Source organism: Epargyreus clarus, unplaced genomic scaffold, assembly GCF_041222505.1.
Source record: "Epargyreus clarus isolate Ecla_fem2 unplaced genomic scaffold, WU_Ecla_fem_2.2 ptg000014l, whole genome shotgun sequence".
Classification (NCBI taxonomy): Eukaryota; Metazoa; Arthropoda; class Insecta; order Lepidoptera; family Hesperiidae; genus Epargyreus; species Epargyreus clarus.
Window position 1 is genome coordinate 15,660,767 of NW_027332222.1, and position 24,702 is coordinate 15,685,468.

At 35.8% G+C, this 24,702-nt stretch overlaps 1 protein-coding gene across 2 annotated transcripts in view; it reads left to right on the plus strand.

Annotated features, from left to right (window-relative positions):
* PsGEF (Protostome-specific GEF) overlaps window positions 1–24,702 on the plus strand; it is a 79,040-nt gene that overhangs the window by 45,429 nt on the left and 8,909 nt on the right. For both annotated transcript variants that reach the window (XM_073079194.1, XM_073079195.1), the window contains 21 exons: window positions 7,069–7,277; window positions 7,764–7,944; window positions 8,560–8,745; window positions 9,128–9,371; window positions 13,490–13,666; window positions 14,248–14,406; window positions 14,619–14,837; window positions 15,101–15,214; window positions 15,616–15,826; window positions 16,005–16,158; window positions 16,278–16,383; window positions 18,774–18,929; window positions 19,121–19,279; window positions 19,428–20,603; window positions 20,684–20,754; window positions 20,848–20,957; window positions 21,274–21,412; window positions 22,284–22,443; window positions 22,743–22,861; window positions 23,127–23,226; window positions 23,682–23,754. In XM_073079194.1, the coding sequence (XP_072935295.1) occupies window positions 7,069–7,277; window positions 7,764–7,944; window positions 8,560–8,745; window positions 9,128–9,371; window positions 13,490–13,666; window positions 14,248–14,406; window positions 14,619–14,837; window positions 15,101–15,214; window positions 15,616–15,826; window positions 16,005–16,158; window positions 16,278–16,383; window positions 18,774–18,929; window positions 19,121–19,279; window positions 19,428–20,603; window positions 20,684–20,754; window positions 20,848–20,957; window positions 21,274–21,412; window positions 22,284–22,443; window positions 22,743–22,861; window positions 23,127–23,226; window positions 23,682–23,754 (4,223 nt within the window). The remainder of the gene's footprint in view (window positions 1–7,068; window positions 7,278–7,763; window positions 7,945–8,559; window positions 8,746–9,127; window positions 9,372–13,489; window positions 13,667–14,247; window positions 14,407–14,618; window positions 14,838–15,100; window positions 15,215–15,615; window positions 15,827–16,004; window positions 16,159–16,277; window positions 16,384–18,773; window positions 18,930–19,120; window positions 19,280–19,427; window positions 20,604–20,683; window positions 20,755–20,847; window positions 20,958–21,273; window positions 21,413–22,283; window positions 22,444–22,742; window positions 22,862–23,126; window positions 23,227–23,681; window positions 23,755–24,702) is intronic.

The window sequence follows — 24,702 nt, forward strand, 5'->3', positions numbered from 1 at the left end:
TAGTCCTGTTGAGTCACAACTTATTTCACCTTTTTATCACTTTTTCCCGTAGGGTTACTTATTCTTATAATATTAAACGATTTTAAATAACAGAGACAATGTCAACAGTGGCACAGGTGCGCCCTCTCCCCTATAAATGTGTATTAGATGAAAATTCCACATGCCCTAAGGGGTAATACGGTTAAGGCCCAGTAATTATAATTTATACCTATAGCCTAGCTGATGTAATTATATTACATTCTAAGAAATGCTAGGGTAAGGGTGTGACGGCCGCGCCTATTTTAGTCATGAGCGATATTACGTGTCGATATTATGTTGGTATTTTTATGTTAGGACTAGCTTTTACCCGCAGCTTTGCTTGCGATATATCACTTGGGAATGGTGCTTTCTTTTGGCATAAAATGTCATTTTCTGAACCCCTAACAACGTCTTTGATATTAAAGGTATTCTATGCCCTTTTCTGAACCCCTGATAACGTGTGTATAAAATTTAATGATAATAGGTATGGTAATAATGATGTATAATGAGGTAATGATAATAGGTAGGATTATGATTACAGAAAATGAACGATATAACCTATTTCTTATAATATCGAAATAGCAAACGAACATACAGTCCACCTGACGGTAAGTGGCTATCAACCTCAGATTAGATTAAAGTGTTACTTAATGCCGGCCACAGATATGTTGCTGAAGACCCCTGAAGACTAAGTCTCCCTTACCACACTTTAAAGGTTTACCACCAAGCTTTACCACCTTTTTAAAGGTGGTAGAACCCTTTGTGGTTCAACTCCGGCGGCACCACCGCCACACCTATTTCTACCTAATAACAGCAGTGTTAGGCGCTGCTGTGTTCCGGTTTGAAGGGTGTGGTAAGGGAGACAGACTTTTCCGAGGCGTTCCAGCTTAGTCCTCAGGGGTAGCGGCGCATCTGTGGCCGACCTCAGGTAGGAATATCTAATCCTATCTGGGGTTGATTACAGATGTCCATGGGCGGCAGTAGCCACATCAGGTGGACTGCATGCTCGTCTGCTATTCTTATATTATAAAAAAAAAACCACACCACACAGACTATACAATACACACACGTCATACTTTCGATACACAAAGTACATAAACGTTTTCAGCCCTACTTTTCTCCTTAGAAAGCCTGTCTAGTTCTTATATCATTTTTCAAAGAAAGTAGACTTCACACACCTTATTTCGTAGCTTTGACGTTGCGAGCAAATGAACACTGACCTAAGGTGTCATGTGGAGGAAATAAGGCTCTTACCGCACCTTACTTTGTACTGAGTAGAGTCTAAGTAGAACTTAACCTTTGACATAGTTGACACGAAAATCCTACGTAGTACTGTTTCTTCAATTATAATTATGTTCTTATATACCACACTCCTTGTCTAATAATCATCATAGAAAAATCCAGACATTCGACCTTGCTTGTTCTTTAGTAAAGGTGGTTTAGTTCATTTTATTAAATATATGACCTTTTATTTTGCTTCAAAATATCTGCATGTCAAAAAAATTGCCATTCCAGGTAATAAAATTTGTAACCGTTTTACGTTTCTTTCTTAGTTCGTCATAAAAAATCAGGTAAACTTTATTTCTATATCAATAACTACAAAAACTACTATAAAAACTTCACTAGAATTAGCAAAATCGTTACCTACGCTATTGCAAACGTAAAACTAAATAAGACGTCCACAACTAAAACATAGTCACAGTTAGTCTTTATATTCGCCTGTATATGCCCCGACATCGCAATTACCAGAATGTCAGTTTCAGACTTGCTAGCAATGACTCCTTGACACACCTACACAAAACTGGGTCTTTTCACACCCCTCTCTCACGCCCGACTTCGCGTGAATTAAAAATATCTTTCGGCGTTCCATCCACCTCTCGCCCGAATTTTTGTTTGTTTTTGCTGCTTGGTTTAAGCGCATTGTTGTTAATATCTTATTTGTTTCCACTTGTCATTCCGTTTTCATTATTCTGAAATTTAACATCCATTACTTCAAGCTCACGTTTGTTAACTTTGGTATAAATTGAGAGGTCGTTCAACTTAATCATTAAATTATCGTCAATCATAGTAATTACGTCTTAACGCAAATCTGTGTACATATTTGTTCATCATTCTATTTCTCGGTAAACATTTGCAGTACATTATTGAAATTTATACGCCGAGTAACATGAGTAGATGTTTGTTCGTGAGGTATCTGCGAGCTGAGGAGGTATCAGGACAGTTTTATGACTGAGGGAAGAGTTCTCTGGCCCGTAGCCAAAACTTTCTGCTTCTACAATTTTCTACGGGATCACTGACCTGTTTTTATATGCAATTGCCGAGTTCTAAGCTGTAAATATACTTTTACGGCCAGAGTCAACGTAAACCCCACACTTCATTTTACCATTCATTATGAGTTTTGTTTTTACTGTTTTTGTCTGAAAATTTACATTTGTTTCAATATTTACTTCAGACATGATACCAGTCCAGCCATCGCATTTTATATGTATATATTCAAAATGTTTCACTGCATTCAAATTTCTTTCTTTCGTTGATTCATTGTTTCTATTCGTTCTGTCATTTCAAAATGTTTCTTAATAATAATACGAGTAATTTCGTTTGATTAAGTAATAATTTAAACGTTTTATCATATACTACTATCAACTGGTCGTTTTTATCAAATTTACGAACTAAAACTTGCTATATATTGCGATAATTTTAATATTTGAAAATGTAAATAGTTCTAGGTTATAATGAAATTTCAAGCTGTATCGTAGATATAGATTAGCGGCTAATTTAGTTTCCGACCACAATTTCCAGGCAATCGGGCTTAATCTGGCGATTGTAAAGCAACCCTCGGGTCGGTGTAACATCAGAACAATTTGTCCAAATTGCCAATTCATCACGAACGCGCCTCTCCTTGCGTGTTGTCCAACTATTTGTCCCTTTGCCAGAGACCCTTTGATGCTAACTTTTCCCTTTAACATAGAATTTCAACTAAATTTCTATTTTCATTCTAAAAAATAACTTGTAACTTCAAATCTTATTTGATTTAATTTGTCTCAAATATTTGCTATGTTTGCTCTAAACAATTATAGTCTATTGGTATCATTTCGATTTGCCATGCCTGGAGATCAGCGTTCGATTATTCGAAGATTTTTATTTAAAGAATTTCGTATTAGAAAGTATTTATCTCATGCTTCATGTGAAGGAAACAGTCATAAACAAACCTACACGTCTAAGAAATAAAAAAAATAAAATGTATCTATATAAAGTCTCCCATCCACAATTAGTCAGCATGATGACCAAAACCTTCTCATTCTGAGAGGAGACACATTCCCAGTAGTGGATGATTAAAATCATAAACTTCTAACACCAATATAAGTGTCATTATCACCATTGGGTTTCATATGAGTACATAATAGATACCTACTACTCCGTGAATGTAAACACATTTGTCCACTTCTTCGACATATGGCCCCTTGATCGCGTGATAAAGAAAATGTTTGCTATTTCCGCCCTAGCGGATATTTCACTTTCATTTTTAATGGCTCGTTAGTACTTGGAAGTTTCAAGGAGTTTAGCTGATACGTAACGAAGTATACCGGTGGTTTTATATAACGTCTCTATTGGCATTTGTGACAGTAGTTATTTGGAATAAACTCTACTTCTAATCGAATATGCAGTTGAATTAAATTTGTGTCTCGATAAAGGAAACTGCAACAATATTTAGACTATTATTTTTATTGAGAACGGAAACAGTGATTGACTGCTATAAATATAAAACTTTACGCTAATAAAAAATACGATATGAAAAATTAATTGGCACTGCTTTAGATGTTAATTGACTAACCAAATCCCACGGTGACATTGTTGTATAAATTTTGCAGCAACGACCTCGTTGGTAATCTAAAAGTTAGAGTAGACGAGAAACGGGATGTCGTTCGTGTCGCAAACAGTAGCCGGGCTGAGCCAGGCGCGGAAGGAGGACCCGCCCCCGCGGCAGCACTGCTCCCACCAACACACGCACCGAAACTTACACCTTTGCAGAAAGAATAGCCTCCCCGAATGGGACCCTCCCGAGCCCAGGGCCAGAAAGAACAGTCTCCCCGCTGATATCCTTGAAAGAGTGACTGAGACCGAATTCGACACCGAGACCACAAACAACCCACCAATTGTCGAGGAAGAGTGACATCTATCTCCGTAAGTGATCCCGCTTGGTGTCCCCCGTCACTCTAGTACGCATGGACCTGCACTCCAATGTATATCGCGACGAAGAAGAACGGCTTTGTGGAACAGGCCCCTTGCATGCTTTAGAAGCTTATGTGAAACCTTAGGGGAGGATCTTGCACGAACGTCCCATAGATGTGTGTTGTATCAATAAATGTCTATTCAATATAACACTATTTTATAATATCGATTATATTATATACTGACGCAGAAGCAAATTGAGATCCTGGGAATTACGTATATATGTATAGATCACAATCTGTATGTAATTACCATAATGAGGTTAAAATTTGCTTCAAAATACCTTTATGTGATTATCCTCAATCTACAGCAACTTAATAATCTTATGGATCTAACCAGCCTGTTGTAAAAATTGGATCTAAGTATGACCTTAGAATTACTAAATACTAGACACACGAAGAATATATGAATATTGATGCCTATCCTCTAAAATACCATAGATAATGAAAGGAAATTACCATTAACGGAAACTAAATGTAAATTAAAATTGCTGAATTTTAATAGGTGATTTACCAATTTCGGAAGTTCCGAAACTAATATCGTAATCAAAGTCAAAGCAGCCGCTCGAAGTGGTCATTAATATAAGGATATTAGGCAATTATGCAATTATAGGCCACGTAATACACTTCTCGTAACCAGTGGGCGATACTAATGAACCACATGTTGATATATGGAAGTGAACTATGTTTGGCTGGTGTAGGAACATGACTAAGATTGTGCAATCGCTCAGAATTAAATTGAAACATGTGTACTTAGTTGTTGCGCTGAAGCTTTATAAGGAAGGCATAGATGACGAGTTTTTACATTGATATCAGTTATGGAAATGTTAGCCTGATTGATTGAATTGCAGATGAAGTTGAAAGTTGAAATGAAAAATTAAGGATGTGTTCAATAATACCATTACCAAGGATGGAATTAGTAATTTATATAAAATATTTTTGAACGAACTATTTTTTATTAAGTATAAAAATAAAAAATATGATCTCGAAAATATTAACGAAATGGTCATATTAGGACTGATTTTAATACCTAAATGCATAACAGTGATAGAAAGTAAAATGTTTCAACAGTACAGATAAACATCATATGAGATTAAATAACATTTAAATTATCAGACACTATATTTCTTCAACGAGAAAACCAACCATTGCCATTGGCTCATCTTCCCTGACAAGTAAGATTATAAAATAACACTAGAAGAGTAAGAAAGTAGAGGCCTAAACAAGCACTACTGTCAAGGATCTTGTAATTACCAAATCGACCTTATGAGACTCGTCACAAAAACTTTCTCCTTCTTCGGCGTCGTGCAAGCTTATATGTACTTACTCCTACTAAGCACAATGTGGTTGCATGTACGTTATAAAAACACGCTTAAAACAATTTCTGAAGAACTCTTTAAGTGTGCAAGAAACACGAGGCATAATTATACCAGTGCTATAATATTTGGAATCGAGTAATGTGAGTTATGGTAATGAAAAATACTTGGATGTTATTAAAGAAAACAAAATGAAAATACTTAATGTCGTAGAAATAAAAATAAGCGATGACCTTTAAGGGTGTATTTTTGGAAGTATGTGAAAAAATAATGACTCAAGTGAAAAATAATGAAATGTAATGTAATGAACATTGAACACACAGTGAAATTAGAACCGAAATTATCTTCATTATTATGCTAAAGCATACATAGTGTAAGCTTTTATGGGATATAATGAAATAATACAAAATAATGATACAGTCCGCAAGTGCGTTATAAAATTAGTCATGAAAGTTATAGTTATACCATAAACCGTTAGCCATTACCTACATTTTGGTAGCACCATATTCCAAATCAACAGGAAAGTGGGACACAAAGACCAAAGTCATGCTACATTAGGATAATGACCATGTGATTTTCTGTCCATTCATCATTATTTGGCAAAATTTCGGCCTCGATTTTTTAAGAAAACGCAGCTGGAAGTAGTCCATACTATCTGGAATGTGGCCACTAGAATTCAACAACCAAATACCCTTGAAACGGATGAAAGTTCTAAGTCGAAGAAAATTCATCTGGATGGAGGTCAATTGATTAAAACTTATGGAATGTGTCTCTACTTCAGTCGAACTTCATCATCAAAATTTTGAGGCTACAATTTTTTATTTGCAATTATGTCTATTTTCATATTAACCGACTTCAAAAAGGAGGTGGTTCTCAATTCGGCCCGTAATTTTTTTTATGTATGTACACGAATTACTCCGCCATTAGTGGACCGATTTTAATTATTCTTTTTTTTTAATACCATCATAACTGTTGGATATTATGACATTAACGTTAATCTTTCCACAGCGACGTTTGTATTAAAATTCAAATTATACCTTTTACAAACCTTTAAATTATTTAAAGATAAGAAAATACTACAACCTTAACGAGCAAAAAACGTCAATTTTAATCGTTATCGTCATATAAATAGTGGTGCGTGTTACTATGTAATACGATTGCGTGCTTATTTTATACCCTGAGTATTACTTCTTGAAATAAGTGTGTAAAATACAGTTTACGTTTTAATTCTTTGACAGAGCTTATCGCTCCTTCGTAATATTTCATTCTTTTAAAATTACCCAGCTTTTTTCATGCAAAGGTGCAAAAACTTAAATACAATTACTATCAAGAGTACCAAAAGGAGAACATGTTCAAACAAATAACTAACGATCAAAACGGTATTCTTAAAACTATCCAATACTGTAAAGAATAAAATCAAAAACTTTTAGCATCAAACACCAATTACGTCATCATCATCATCAACATCAATAACTTTAAACTTACCACTACCTTACTTGTTGCAGGCGGAGCGAGTTCCTAGGATGCGTCTCGTTCCCGCTAAAAGATGCTATTGAAGGCGACATCACCGGCACCTACTTCCTGCAGCAGGCCAGCGGCCGCGGCCCGAGCGCGCCGCTGGACGGATGCGCTAGCGTGACCGCCCGCAAGATGGCCACCGACAACACGGAAACCAGCACCAATGACGGCGCTAAGGAATCACAGACTGATAAAGGTAAGACTTTCACAAGCCTAAAACATCATAGGACTGTACTAATAGTATATGCTTACAACTGTACGATTGTCATAATAATTATAATCAAATCATTATATAAATATGAATTGTAGCATAATATAATTTTAATTTGATTCTATACCAAATGATAAAAGTAAATGGTTCTAATACAATGAAATTTCAGATTTTAAATTAAAATCTATGTCTGACTTATTTCTCCAAATTGAAAACATTAACCAGAAAAAACCTCAAAAAGAATGTTAAAAATAAATAAAATAATATTTATAACCAACTAATTAACCAAACCAAAGTAAAAAGTTTTTAATCTATCGACTATCCAATATCTTACCGAAGGAAAACTTGGATTTAGTACTAATAAAAACATAATTAATTAATAAATATGAGACAAAACAGTTATTGTTATTAGTATTATTACTGATTAAGAGACAGTAGATGCCAGTAGACTAACTGAATTCCTCCTTCCAGCAGTGGCCGCAAACGGGCCAGCACCTACCGCAGCGCAGCAAGCGCAGGTGGCTGCTGCATTGCAGCGCGAAGCAGACGAGCACCTCTTCCTCCGCTACTTGGAGCTCGACCCGCCCGAAGACCCTAATGCTCCACGTCGCGCACAGAGAAACGGCAGAACTCCATTCACTACCACTAGAAAGTAAGCAAATCCTACATTTCCAGATATTCTCTGAATTGATAAATGAATCGATCTTTATGACAGAATCAAATAGTAATAGCAGCAAAATACATTATAAAAGTTTATTAAGCATCGGGTTTTAAAGGTGAAATGCTTCTGAAACTTCATTAATTTCAAGTATTCTTCACTGTTGATAATATTGATATTTGTGCAATAAAATCGCACTGAAAGATAAGTATTTGAAACTTTTTAAAACATCAGTTTTTAGATGAAACATTTTCGCTTATTTGTATTTTTCTTCAAACGAGGTCAAGGCTGTGTAGATCTTGAAAAGATTCCAAATAAATAAACAGTCATAAAGTTGTTTCGAGTAAACTAAAAGCCGTGCATTCTGTATCTGCTTAACTTGCAATCTTGTATTGTAATCTTGATATATACTCGTATAAATATTACCTCGAAACTAACACTAATCCGCATTGAAGTGGAGAATTGGAGATGGAGACGGAGGAGTATCAGGCCTTTCTCAATTGTGTCAAAGAGACCCGTACCCTGCTTTGGGACATATAATATGCAAACTATATTCATATCACACTTGATCAATTTGAAAATCACATCTAATGATAAAATTATTTTCAGGCTAGTACGCGGTGGTGGCGGTGGATTCGGCTTTACAGTGGTTTGGACCAGACCTCCCAGGGTTGAAAGGGTGGCTGCCGGGGGATCCGCTGAGAGAGCTGGTCTCAGAGCTGGGGATTATATAGTCTTCGTGGGGAATAAAAACGTCGTTACAGCTCCCGAGGAAGAAGTTCGTAACCTTGTCAAGTGAGTAATATTTGACTTATAATTATCTGATTTAAAATCCCCTAAGAATCCTCTAAGTGATTAGCTATTAGAATAATTAAGTGTCATCATCACATAAGTCTGTGGTCGTCATGTTATTGACTTACTAGAAGTTCTAAGTAGTTAATGAAAAGCTAAAATTGAACAAGAACACTTTAGTTTATAAAAAATGTAATAAAGATGTTTTTTTTCTAAATTCTACATATTTTTCTATTTGTTTATTTTATATATTGTTCATGAGGTATCCGAAAATTAAACATCTTTTATATCAATTTATAAAAAAACTCTGAAACTGAAAAACTTAACAAAATTATAATGGTAGCCATATCTTTGAGAATTTAAGCCAACTTTATATTCATTCCAGATCCGCAGGCCAGACGCTCAACCTCGAGACCTTCAGACGCGTCCCGCAAAACGGCGTCGGCATCAGGCCTCGGCTCGGCCAGTCCATCCCGTCAGTCCCGGCGGAGGGCACGCCGCCGCCGCCGCGCTCGCCGCGCGCCGCGCTGGCCTCCCCCGCCGCGCGCCCGCCCACCGCCTGCTCCTCCACCAGCCAGTCGCTCGACCGCCGCAAGCTCCACCTGCCCCAAGTCACCTTCTCCAAGGAGGTCGGTAACGGCATCATAGTTTAAGTAGTTTGGCTCGTAGTTTCGGATTGCGGAATTTGGGGTCACTCGGTCGGGTTAGGTGTTGTGATGGTAAAATTGTAAAGATCTTTATTACATTTTCGCAGATAAACTAGTTTAAAAATAAATAAGCTGATAACTTAAAGATAGTGTCAAGCAATATGACTTGAATAAAGTATAAACAATTCATAAATCTCTGGCTAATCAAGTAGAAAGTTTGATTAGTGTTACACTTCATAATAATCATAGCATCATTACAAAATCCACCATAATACATAGTAGAATTATAAATTGTTTCATCAAAGAACATCTTGTGTTTGCTGATTTAAAAACATATTATAAGAAAATGAACATTTCGATCAAGTTCGTCTGATCCCAGACCTAATCAATTTTCGTATACCTTAAGAACGGCTTTTATCGAAAGCCTTTCGTATTCAAGGTTACTAACTAATAGCTGTATGATACGATACAGCAATCCATCAGCAATCTTGGCTCCAATCCAATTATGCCTTAATATCGCAGCATCCCCTGACATCATATACTGGATCGATCAGGTCATCTGCAGAGTTCAAATGAGCTAGAATTAAAATTTCAAAGTCGAACTGATATTACTGTTTATCTATTTCAAACTTTGCGCTTTTAAAGTTAGTCAATGACATTTATGAAAATACTTGATTAAAACGTTTTAACTTCTATTTCTAACAATATTATTAGGGATTATATTACATCGTTTATAACAAAGTTTAGAATAGGAGGTTAAATTGCAATGTTATCGCATTTCCATTGGCTTAAGTAAACTTTTTGATAAGTATTGATAAGTTGAACATCTCTTACTATTTTGAAAATATATTCTGTACCATTACATAACCTAATTTCACCGTAGTGTCCCCTCGAATTAAATTCGTACTAGTCATCTTTAGCAAAATTTTTGAAAGAAATATTATTCGGGTTCGAAATTCTAAATTTTAAAGAAAGTGGTGCTAGCGTAGTCCTAGTTGAATCGTCATAGATTTCATATTTAAGTAGAAGTGACATTTTCTTAGTTTATTTGTGTGTGTATTTCTTTATTTTTTTCTACGTAAAATCTGTTACAATTATGTACAGTTTTACTTCTATTTTTATTGTTATTTAATTTGTAAAATACGATAAGTTTAGCAGATAAGTACTTCTTGAAACATTCCACTATCGTTATAACGAATTTTGCTTATTATTTTAAACCTTCGCTTGTAGTTGTACAAAGGTTTTAATTTTCGTTTGTAGTATTATCTTTTGTTTAAGAACAAAGAATTGGTAATTCCAAAAGATTAACTTAAGCTTGAAGAGAAAACTAATTCTTTGTTTTAATTTTATCATTATCATTAAAAGCTTTCAAAGGGGAATCGTTACGTTTAAGAATGCTGTTTTTGTTAATTTATTTTGTTAACGTTTTTATTTATTCATTTGTCATAGACCGTGTGTTATTTATCATCGTAGATATATAGTCAGACATTTCTTACTTTGTGTTTTGTGTTATTACTCGATTTTATTATTTTAGTGGACACAATTTTAATTTTGTATCATACATTAATTTATATTTTCATCATTAAAATTTTGGTTCCTGTTATCATTATTCCGTTTCTTTTTTAATTTATGTTTCTTAATATTAAGTGCAAATAAATTTATGGCTTTAATTTTTTTGTGTTTGTTTTTACCACCATCCCATTTTCTTTCATGTTATTTTTATAAAAATACAAATTTTATTTTTAATAGAAAAATGCACCGCTTAATAAATTAGCATTACACATACATATATCATATCAGCACATCATACACATAGACTTAATAAAATTTATTTATAGAAGTACTAATTAATAGAATTCAATTTTAAAACATAATATATATTTATTAAAGAGAATAGTTCTTGATGATCAAAAAATACGTAATGATATAATACATTGCTTTGTACGTAATGATACACAGGTATTTCATGTCAAAAAAATCTAGCTCTGAAACATGAACAAAATATAATTTGTACCAAAGAATTTGTACTAGATTACCAATTTTGATTTACCATACTATAGGTAACATATTTGAAGGAAAGATTTATATATTATTATGATATGACAAAAAAACTAGGCTAGTGCATTCGGACAGCTAATATTATCCCAATGCCCAGCCGTGCGTTTTCATAAATCGAATACGTTTTTGCAATTCGCTAATGCAATTTGTAAACATCTACAACCATAATACCTACAAAACACGTAAGTTTTATGGCATCTTGCAATACTCATCCCAAATGCGCTGCCATTATTTAAGTTTAATGAAGGTTATTTCAAGGTTACTTTTCAATAGAATCTTGTAGACCGAAGCTTTGACCGATGGCTTATATTTCTCAAATTATAATAATATTAGAGTCCGCGCCAAACTTGTAGTCCACTCTGAATATAGAAATCTGAATGAGAAATTGTAGATATTAGCGGGACGAAGACATCTTCAGAGAGAACTAGAAGTTTGGCGCGGACTATACCAAGTATTAAAAATCCGGAAACAGGAGAATAAATAATAACCGCGCTATGCAGACTGATTTTTAAAAGATTATACCTACATTACAAAGGAATATGTAAAAAATAGGTACCTAATTATCGTATAAATCTTTCGATCACTAATTAGTGACCGAAGTATAAATCCCATCAAACATTTATGCATGGACATCGGCGGCGCATCAAAGAGTTGCCATGCGCCGGGGCGGGAGGGATGCCATCGGCCAATCAAAGCGCACGCGCCGCCATTACTGTACCCTCACCATGAGTATTCAAAACATCCCACAATTTTACGTTACGTTTACTCAATCCATTATTCTATTCCGTTTGCTTCAGCCAGACTAAGTAAACGTAACAATAAGTAAATGCTTAAGTCTTTATGTCTGCTTCACATGTTCGCAAAAAAGAGAGACAAGACATAAAGCGCCATTTTGTCAATTTAGACATTTAACTTACATCAGTGACACTACAGTTCTGATACAATCCGCTAGGGGCGCTGATTGAAATTTGTATGGGCAAATACGTAAACAAATACCAAAACAGTCATATTTGTCACAACATAAAAACTCATGGTAAGGGTACTGTTTGCAATCATATTCCGGGTTTTTTTTTACCTGTGTATTATCCATCCGCGTTCTAATTAAACTGTATGTGTGTGTTGTAATTCGTGTCGGCCGAAATGTCTTATTTCAGAGACTGTCTCTGATAAGGTCTAAAGTGATGCGTTTACAATAATACAATATGCGTAAACGCGCCGCACTCTGCGTTACGAGACGGGGCAATCATTTTGAACAGTTATTAGGATTAGTTTATTTTGTTAATTCTGTAAATCACTGTACTGTACTGTATCTTCACCGCAGTGGCGAGTAATTATCTTTTTATAGAGGGTAGATGGGATGGGATGGGGTAGAGGGAGGGTGTGTTTAGAGGGTAGATGCGTCATGAGGGTAGCGCTCCATAATTTAAGATTTTTACAATACTAATTTTGTTCAGGTTTACTATACAGTTTATTAATATTCTCCTTGCATTATATTTTTAATGGTTACTTAAGGCTTTTAAATATCGTGCTTTTCAGTATGTATAGTCTTTTACTTTTCACGCTGTATACTAAAAACAAGCCATCATTACTCACAGAAAATAAAAGGTTTCATAGAAGAGAATCGGCAAAGTGTGACTAGTCTATTTAAACCAATCTAAGAAGTCCCCACAGATACTACAAGATTGGTTGGTTAGGTTACGTTAGAGCATTACGATTTGGCGTAGTAATGGAGACTTTTCCAAGGCATTCCAGCTTATTCCTAAGGGGCAGGGGCGCATACGTGACCGACCTCAGGTAGGAATCTAATTCTATTTAGGGTTGACTACAGATGTCCATGAGCGGCATTAGCCACTTACCATCAGGTGGAATTCATACTCGTCTGCTGCTCCTATATTATAAAAAAAATGGTCTCATAGAAGAAGATTGACAAAGCGTGACTAGTCTATTTAGACTAATCTAAGGAATTTCCACAGATAAACTAAAATAGGTTAGGTTAGATTAGGATCGATATTAGGTGCATACTCAATTCTCGGGCTCCACAGATCCCCGGTTTGTCCACGGATGTCAGGAAGCGCGCGCTGCTGGCCGTGGTGGCGCGGGAGCAGCACTACGCCACCTGCCTGCAGTTCGGCCTCGTCAGATTTGTGTCGCCGTTAGCCGAACGAGCGGACCTCATCGCCCCGAATGACCACCAGCTACTCTTTCAGAATATTGAAGAGGTATATAAATGATACTCATCTTGAAGGTCTTGAAGGCGTGTAATCTTATAGTCACATAAAAGGTACAGAGTAACGATATAATAACTATACGTAAGTAAGTTCACACTAGTGATTAGAAGTATTATAACTACACAAGTATCTCCGTTATTCGACTGTTCTTGCTGAAGTCTCCGACCAGAATGTCGCTCTCTGTTAACTCGAGCGCCGCCAAGGTGTCGTCCCCACTTCACCTACCCGCATCTGTTTTTAAACTGTAGTATCAAATGAGTCACTTATAACTTTAATGTAACGTTATAAAAATGTGATATCGTTAATATCCAAGCTTCTTATTAACGATGATAACAGGTACTTATGGACTTTTCTGGAATTTAATCCATATCGTTAATATGATAAGTATAACTTTATATACATTCGTTTAAAGTGTGTTATGTCATACTTTTTCTTGGGCTGCAATAACCACAACATGTTCTACGAGGATGATTTTTTGCACCACATTTATCTTGGTCAACTGAGCAATGATTTTTCTAATCAATAATAAAAGATCAATTGACATTGTATAAACTATATACTATCTTCCGCAGATCTTCAGGTTATCAGAAGAAGTTCTGGACCAAGTGGTGCAAGATGACGGCGAGATCCAGACTTCGACGGTGGTCGCCGTTTACTTACAGAAGACGCCTGTGTTCCTTAGCCTTTATAAGAAGTATTGCCTAGGATTAAAGAGGGCCGATTGTGTTCTGGTAAGATTAAGATATTGTCAAAATATAAATTAATGTGAAATTTGATTGTAGAGATCATAGTGATGACGATGATAATTAAGCAAATGAATCGAATAAAATAAACAGATTATTCGAAAATACACTAGCAAAATATACAAAATGTAGACAATGAAAGAAGTAAAACTGGAGTGTAGATAATAAAAACTTTACTTGATACAATTTATTATTTCCAGGTGAAAAAGTCAAAAGACCCTAGTGGAGCCTTTTCCCGGTTTTGCACAAGCCCGCCGATTCCCCGGAGGAGACCTGACATTACGTCCCTAGTTCACAAGCCCTTGGAGCAGTTCAGGGAACTGCTAAGGCTTATGAGGGCAGCCGCAGCTTCTAATGGTGCTGGACCTTATGAACAGCTGGAAAAGAAGCAATTGCAAGTTATTGTAGAGCAGTTACAGGTATAACATTTATTTCATCTTCTTAATTTTCCTTTCTCGTTTTCGATAATTAAGAATTAAAGAGTCCATTGTTTCAAGCTTATTTTTATGCGTTATTTGTATATTATCTCATAAATATCATAAATAATAAAATAAGAGAAATTTTATTTGTTTGGCACAAACTGATTAATTCTTGCTTGTACTGGTAAGGAACTAGTATGCCACATTAGATAAAAGCAATGAGTATAAATTTGAATAACTATATTTCTTGCTTATTATTTCAGATTGGATACCAAGATGTGACCGCTGGTTCAGGGTTGATGGGACTCGCTGGTGATGGGAAACCACTTTTATCTGTAGCTGATTTGGAGAGTCGACTCGTGTTCACTAGGTGTAAGGTAAGGACTACAAATAACTACAATCTCATGTCAAAACTATTTCTCATCTACTTAGATTAGTACTTTTCCAAAGAGGATTATTTTTGTGAAAAAGTTATCAACGTACATGTCTAACGTGTGTACCTACACATACACTCCAAACACGTACGTATATACTAAATGTATGTCTTTTATGTATGCCTAAATGTGCGTCTTGTAATCAGTACGATTTCCAATTTGGGTACAATGAAAAATTTTGCACTTGAATGTACCACTCCGATTGTATAATACAGGCAGTCACAACCTTAAAAATCATAACTTTCATTATACATCCTATACCGTCATTCATATACCGTCTCCGTTCCGTAAAAACATACGTATATTCTTTAATTCATTACTACATAGTCTTGCATTATTTCCAGCCATTCGTTCTAAGCACGGCCGGGAGGCAATGGATCTTCGGCGGAGAACTGTCCAGGGTAGAAGGTCGAGCTGTCCGCCCTTACTGGGCCCTGCTCTTCACGGATTTGCTGCTATTCGCCACGGTCTCCAGGGACCGAGTGTTGTTCGTTACGGAGGAACCAGTCGCCTTGGGCACTGTTTCTGAAGCTCAGTTTAATATTAGGAAGAAAGGTGAGTCGAGATCAAGAATCAAATTTGAAAAATTTGTTTCATCAACTTATGTGCCATACTTTGCAGAAGAATCTTCCTGTCTTTAATAGTTATGAGAGTTTTAAGACCAAATATATTTCTTTAGTGATATTAATAAATATCTTAATGAAATTTCTGAAAATGGTTCCAATTCTTCCAGCGACGGAGTTCCGTCTAATATTAGGTCGTGCAGGTGGTGAGAGTCCCCTCGTGTCATGTGCTCCTCGTACTCCAGGAAGATCGAGACCGATCGTTCTCCGCGCACCCTCTATTGATCTGAAGGCAGTGTGGCAGAGTTTGCTACAAAGGCAAATGTAAGTTGTAATATCAGCAATCATGGATTTACATTTTCCCTGGGAAATGCTTGGTTCATTACCCTTTAGCACTTGATAGATTCATAGATTGATGCTAATAGAACATTCATATATTTCAGATACCGAGCTCACACGATGTCGGGGACACCACTCGGCTCACCGCTGGACTCTCCCGACCCACAACTAACCTTCTCTCTCGCGACTTTGGACTCCCAACAGCGCCAGGTATCAGGATCGAGTCTTCAAAGACACTCAAGCCTGGCTCTCTTGCCGGCCAGCTCTTACCGATCCCACCTCAACATGCTCATTGAGGAGCGTCCCGAAAAAGAGGTCCGGGTCAGCTTCGACGTCAGGCCCATTTCCGATTCCCCCCAACCACAACCCGTAAGGGGCCCTCTCAGTACTGTGTGGAGAACCGCTCCCACTCCCGAAACGCCGTCAGCGAATCTTTCTCCAGCCGATTCGCAGACTTTTTCGTCGCATTTCGTTTCGTCCTCTAGTATCGAAAAGAACGAGGAAAGAGCGACTTCTCCTAGTGCTCAAGTCACACCTGATGGCGGCGAAGAATATTCGGAAGCGTCCCCTTGTCGATGGGAATCGTTCGAAGCTGATCTAGCTCTAGCTGATTTAGATGTCGATCCGTCTTATAAGCATGCGGTCGAGGAGCGCATATTCCTGCCCGACGACCCGCTGCTGCCGCGAGTGGCGCTGCCCGAGCGCCCCACTCCGCCAGCCTACTTAGAACTTTGATACACGGAGTCGGATCCGGAAATGGCGGAATCTAGCTGTCACCGGATTCGCGGTAAAAACTGATTTAGGAGGCTCCTAGACGAATATAATCACAAAATACTTAAATGTGTTGTAGTCCAGATATTTTACACACTGGTTTACAAATAATATTTTGTGAAAATCTGGATTAATTGGCATAGCTTTGTCGCGGAATATTTGGCCAACGACGAGGACAAAATTTATTGGATTGTTAAAAACATGCTTATAGATTGAGATTAAGGTTGTGGTAGTAAATTTTGAGAGACATATTTTGGAACATTAACAGTATTCAGAAAAATCGGTATTTTAATTATTATGAAACAACCTAGGAATAAGTGTGACGCCCGTGACAAAATAAATCTGGGTACTAAGGAAATGAATTTTACAGAACTGAAAATTAATTAATACTAGTGTAATTCGCTTACTCATACGTGTATGCCAATGTTTTACAATTTACTGTAATAGGATTTTGTGTCAAAGTTGTAACTATAGGGTACCAATGTGTAGTTGATATTTGTACGTTTCAAGTTAATAGATTTTTAATTACGTCGTTGCTTCTGAGTCTTCCGTCCTTTTCTTATGATTCTCTTTACTTTGGGGATCTACTCGGTATTCGACGTTTACTTGTCCTGCATTCTACGTTCAATCTGGTACTAATGACTTTACTTTTTTTTCAATTATAACTTTATTGGTAACATTCAAAGTAACAATCTATTTGATTAAATTTATAAAGTGATCTAAGTGTACAGACTCTTAACTCTTTGTATCTGTACATAGCCTTACAAATGTTTGTACAGGTCATGTGGATATTTGGCGATCATTCGCGATATCTCTTTCATATAATCCATTGTAGATTTCTCTTGTTCATTTTTATTTCGACGCCGCTTGTTATTTTAACGTTCGAGCACTCGTTGTAATTAGAGTAATATGTGTTACAGTGAAAAATGGTAGTCGATGTTACATGTATATGTAAATAAAAAATGTAGTTACCGCTTTTTATTTAACAGTATTATTGTATTAAATATATATTCACGTTACACTTATATTACTACTAGTACTACTAGTATGCCGCGTACTTTACCGATTATCGCTAGCATCGTAAAATGTTCACATAACCTAATTTCCCGGGATTTTGTATGTATGACCTACCTTTTTATAAAACTAATTCGTAGTTAGAGTCAATAATTTTCGATGTCTTTGGCTGTGTGTAAATTAATAATAGTTTAATAGATTATGATGAAAAAAAATGATAATTTTGAGAAAACATTTTATTGTTCTGGGTTCTTTGTAACATAATGAACTTACTATATGAATTTGGATGTTTTATGTTTAGATCGGAGCAGTATATTCTAATGATCGGTGAATAAAGTGACTGTCAGTGGTAAAACATTTTTTATTTCTTTCAAAATGTACACGTCCCGTTTTGCGGAGCTGATCTGCAAAAACTAGATGTAAGTTTGTAAAAGCGACCTACCATTTTTCTATGTAACGCCTTGTGTGTTGTTGTGGTACATCATGAGATTGTAAAAGTAATTGTAGTTACCTGAAGTAACGTAGTCATAAAAGATATGTCAATTAAAAAAAAAAACTTAAGATTTTAAGGATAAATTATAATATGTATTACCAAGATGGTAAGTACACTTTGAATAATTTAACGAAATAAATAAACATCACCTTATGACATTCAAAAACTTCATATTTATTAATAACATAAGGAGAGTCAATTATCCACGTGACTATTAGATAACAATATTAAACAAAGTTACTTTCAATTTGTCTATCCAAGAAAATATATTCGATTCACATAATACAGTAGATATAAATTATAATAAAAGACTTAATTTTAGACACGTCGAAGCTCAGCAGAAACACAGACAGGCGCTGGAGGAAGTGCAACCGAAGCTAGAAGTACTAGAAGTAGAGGATCAACCCTACACCTTCAGCGGTGGATGACGCAGTTACCCGAAGCTGAAGAATTGGATCCCCCAGAACCTGACATGGAGGTAATACGTCTGTATTTAAATGTCATTAATAGTTCAAATGAATTCATGAAAGTATTAAACAAAATTAAGTTTGTTTAATAATTTGCAATTATTTACAAATTTACCTCGATGCAATAAGGATATGAGCAAGGTTTTTTATTCATAAAAAACAATTTGGTAACAATGGGTAATTTTGAACATTTGCTTATTAGATGTGGAGTGTTGAAGAACTACGAAAAAGGTCAAGAGAACTGAACCTTTTGGAAGTAGCTGACATTGCCGCAAACCATGCGGAAAATAAGGAAACATCATTTATTGAGAAAAAAGAAAATGATCGGAGTCCTTCAAAAAGTAGTAATTCTGGTAGTCAGGTAAGTTTAATTATTGAAAATATTTTACATTTAAGTATTGTTATACAAGATTTTGTGTAAATATTCCATTATTTATTGATTTCTCTTCTATTATTGTTTTTTTTTTTTTATTTTGAAAATACATTAAATTTATTTTGCTTTATTTCAGATAACGGTCCGGACAAGTCCAGTTGTTGTAGATACGATACCTGTCTGTAGACAGTGTCACAAGAAATGTTTATCAAAACCTAACAGCCCATTAATATCCCAAAAAGAACCTCCCGTACTCCCAAAACCTAAACCCGAACCTTCCCCTCAAAATTCAGTATCTAATAAGAGTTCTACTAGTATATGTAGTGCGAACTGTGGTACTCGTAAGCCAAAGTTCTTTTGTCATTTAGAAAGAAAAGGTGCTATCAAAATACGTCCGGAAGATGCCCCTAAGGCTGCCTTAAAAGTTATAGACTCCATCGAGCAAAGTCAAAGAATGTTAAAATCAACATCATACGATCTAACTACAGATTCCCCTGTTCTAAATCAAAGCATCCAGTCTAGGAGTCAAACAAAAAGTCAATTGGAACTACGGAAAGACAATTCCATCATGTCACCAAGTCCAACGTCTAGTAGTAGAAACAGTCCACTTTCAACTAGTCATACCACTTGTAGTTCTATGGTCTTCAACTCTAGTTCTAATGATTTACGCATGTCAAGTTCGAACATCGCAAATCAAGTACAGTGCGTCATAGCACAAGAAAAATACATCAATGAAGTAAAATGTGTTGAAAGCATAATATTACCGAAATCAAGATCTTCATCAAACTTCTCATCACCGGCATCGGCACGAAAAGAACAATTGACTAGAAAAAAGGCTGAAAATGTTCTCAATAAAGTTTTAGGTATAAACATAGTAACTAAAAGGGAAAATGTTGGTACATGTCTAAAAACATCTTCTGTATTCTTAGACGACGATTCGATACACGAGGATGACACTGACTTTAAGATAGAAAGAGGTCTTAGAAGATCTCCTAGGATGGGAATATCAGCAGTAAGCAAAATGAATGGTGATATTAATAAGAAAACGGAAGACTTGAATACAAATGCAACCACTACTGATGCTTTGTCGGATGACGAATTGGAATTGGGGCCTCTTATGTTAATGGGACTTTCTGCTATCAATCCAGCGGCTCATTTGATGAGAGTGGAACCCTTCAAAAGAACTTCAGCATCAAATTTAACAACCACAATTTCCCGACCGGGTAGCCTGGTCTCAATCAAATCAGAATCTCCGGTCCCGAATATAGCAGTTGTCCCTCCAACGCCAGATTATAATACTACAAATAAGACTGTAAGATTTTTTTTAATCTCCTATACTTTAAATTATTTTTTGGAAATGATACATTTACATAACTTCATTTGCGATCACAGGACGATCTTCTAGATGATTCTCCCGACTCGCCTGATGTTCCAGATGATTTACCATACGTATCCTTGAAAAGGTATTAATTTAAAATTTCTATTTACTAGAATATTTTATTCCATTTGATCAGATTGTAGGTAAATAATTTAAGTGCGGAAAAATTTAATTCTAGATATGGCACGATGTCGAGCCTTGAACGGCTACCATCTGATGAGACTGATGATGGTAATGTAAGACTGACCGCGCAAGAACCAGAAACGACCCCTAAACCATATAATCCAGGTGAGTAAGTAAGAAAACTTAGGATTCAAATTTAAAAGGTTCTATTTTTGTTTAAGCACCTAATGACATGTGGCTACTGCCGCCCATGGACATCTGTAATCAACTCCAACTAGAATTGGACATTTCTACCTGAAGTCGGCCACAGATGCACCGCTACCCCTGAGGACTAAGCTGGAAAACCTCGGAAAAGTATGTCTCTCTTACCACACCCATCAAACCAGAACACAATAGCGCTTAACACTGTGGTGCCGCCGGAGTCGAATCACAAAGTGTTCTACCACCTTTAATTGATGGAAATATATTTTTTAACCCTCAGTAGCTGGAGCTGCCGGTGGTATCATGGGATGGACGGCACGTGCTGGTTCATTTGTAGTGGAAAAAATGAACATATTCAGTTACACAGAGAGCGTGCCCAATACGTCCATTGCACATAAACAACCTTCGTTCTTGGAACGGTAAGTTACAAAGGAATTTTGAATCTTATTGACATCCAAAGAATCTTCTTTAATAAAATATCTATTTCTTAATATAGTTACATTTATTTTAAATTGCTCTGACACTTTCCTATGACCTACTAAACGTTTTATAAGTAAATTCTTTTACTTATGTTTTCCTTGCCTTATTGTTTTATTCATCACATTATTTTGGTTTAAATAATTATTATTTAACTTTTACCACTGTATCTCTTAAATATTTGTTTCATCACTCTATATCGTTATATATTCTTTCTAACACTTTATCTTTCCTTTATCACAAAAGGTGGAATACAACAAAAGGGGGAAAATCACGATGAGTATGTGTGGACTTTTGGTTTTGTTTGAGATTTTTCTTAGTATTAACCGAGTTTTTATAGCGATTTAGAAGGTTCCGGTAGCTGGTGACGTCGTCTTTGGCTAGATTTTTAAATTTTGACTAGCAAATACTTTATATTATGTGTGTTCTATAATTATTTTTCAAATTTTAGATTTTTAGAATATTCGTCTGACGAAGTAACGTAGTAAATAGATTAAAAAAAAAGAATTAGATGCTATTTCTGTTGATCAATTGATGTTATTTACAACTCTATTTTCATCAAGACTACGCTAATACATTTCTAATTAGATTCGTAAAATGAATCAATATGTTTGAAATGTTATAGATATTCAGCAACATATTTTGTAAAATTTACTAGTTATTTATATTTATATCTCTGTAATCTTACTATTTATTCGATGTAAATTGTTTAGCAAAGATTTATTTTTGTAGATTTTATTGTTAGTTTGTTGTCTGAATTATTTAAATGTTTACATAAAAGATATACCTACTTATTCATGTTATGAAATACAGATGTCTTGGTGTAAGTGACTGGAAGACAACTTTGGGTACTGAAGAAGGGACAGCAGAGACAGGGGAGGGAAGTGGAGCCAGTGGTGAAGAGGCCTGGGGCACTCCGTCCTCTGGCGACCTCTCAGACAATCTACCAGATTCCGAGCATGGCACACTCTCGGTGAGAATACAGTAATAGTTTTTATATAGCTATTTTCTTATTAAACATCAGATACTAATTATACAACCTCAAAATTTGAGATTAAAGAATATTGTATTGGAGGAGACAGTAACATAATTTAGGAAATATTAGGTAACGTTAATACTTTACGTTTATGTCCTATGTAATTATCACAGTGAAATATTATATTGGTGGATTCCAAGACATAAAATATCAATTTTATTGGCAGCACATTCAGCGTGACGTTTGAGTCATTAAAATATCCAATATTTGTGTGAACAGTGACTTTACCTTTACAGTCGCCTACAAAGTCATCGTCATCGTACGCTGGGGATGATGATACGGAACTAATGATGGATGAGCTCCTCATGGCTCCCACCATCACTGGACCTACAACGTTACGACCCCTTTTGCCGAGGTAACTATTTTACACAATAAATTTTACTACCCACGCTTTTTTACTATTTCTAAATTTTCACTTATGCTTTGCTGATATGCACGGTTTAAACTTTGATGATGCTTTAACCCTCTCAAGTTTAACTCCAGCTTGTCAATTTTAACTCACTTTGATTGATGTGTAGCTTTAGACGTCTAGATGCTTTCTTCAATGTTATCTTACTGTTACAATACTGGCTTACTAGTTACAAATTCGACAAATTTACTAATAATACCGTGTCACGTAGGGATGTTTTTAGGAGAAGACTAGAGCCCCTGCTCGAGGAAGACTGTTCTGACAGTGGAAGTGAGGACAACAAGGCTACCCCCACCAACTCTGATGACCAGGTGAATATCTTCGATTTGATACAACTGATTAATGATTTGTTAAAAAGAATAAATAATAGACTAAAACATTAGTCAAAAGCAGGTATATTCAAGGTACAAATATCAAAATGATTCCAGTGTTGTTTTAAACGAAAATTCGCATGTCGAAGTCATGAAAACGTGGAAATGAAGAATGTATACCAAACCGAGCATGTCTGTTGCATGTACCCTTAAAACTGTGTTACTGTAATAACCTTTTTGTGATTTAGGTTCTATTCCGGGATCATCCTTTACATTTCACTGTTATATTAGATAGATACTCACAGAACCGACAGTTATCAATTAAATTCAGATTGAGACACATTGCCAAAATTTTCGCTGAAGGGTTAAACCCGCTATTGGCAGACCATAGCATAGTCAGTAGCTAGGTCGTATCTCACATTGTGACTGGTCCGCTGGTGCGGCGCTTGGCGCAGGGCAGCGCGCGTGGCCGCGGTGCTGACGACTGCTGCGACGCGCCGCCCCCGCCGCGCTCTGCTTCCGAGTCAGGTGAGCCGCCCACACTCGCGTAGTGCGCTACTGGATGACGCTTGGTTGACCACACGCGACACTTTTTGTATCAATGATTATACATGCGCTAAAGCTTTCTTTTCTATTGACTATTTATATTTGATAGCATGATCATGTTTGATAGTATGATCATGTTTGATAGCATGATCATGTTTGATAGCATGATCATGTTTGATAGCATGATCATATTCGATAGCATGATTAAGTAAATTGTTTCTCTCCGGATTTTTCAACTATAAATTGTTATTAATCTATTGCGATACAAAAAGTAGCTAGTGTGTTCGAGCCATTAGATCTCATACTATCCTAGATGTCGCTACATGTCACTTGTATATTTTCTGTACTATGTAAATATACGTGTAGTTAATACAGGGTGTTAAAATTTCAAATGGATATTTAAAAAAGATGCATATTATTGTATTCAACTAAAATAAACGAGACAGTCACAATACAAGACAGACACAGTATTCACCTGCAACATAATATTACTAACAAAGAATACATTTCAACAGCAAAGAGGACTTCTTGACTAAAAACCAAAGGTGAGAAGATGAAATCCTAACACATGACACATAGCAATTATGTTCTTAACTAACATTATTATTTAAGGATCAATTTAGAATTTATACACGGCATGCTTTTCTTAAGGTTTGCTTTTAGTTGTATGTTTAGATTGAACGTCCGGCGTAGAAGCTTAAATAATTTTTTCTCATACTTAAACTATTTTATTATATGTGGCTCTAAATATTAATTATAATAAACATACATACAGGGTGCGTTAAATCAATAAATCTGCCGTTTTTATTTCACCGCGTTCAATCTATATGTATTTCGATTTTTATGTTTGCTCATTATTATTGTTGAACTATTTATACATTATTTTTTAGCATGATTGTCGTAGATTTGCAATTGACTTTTGGCTCTTCA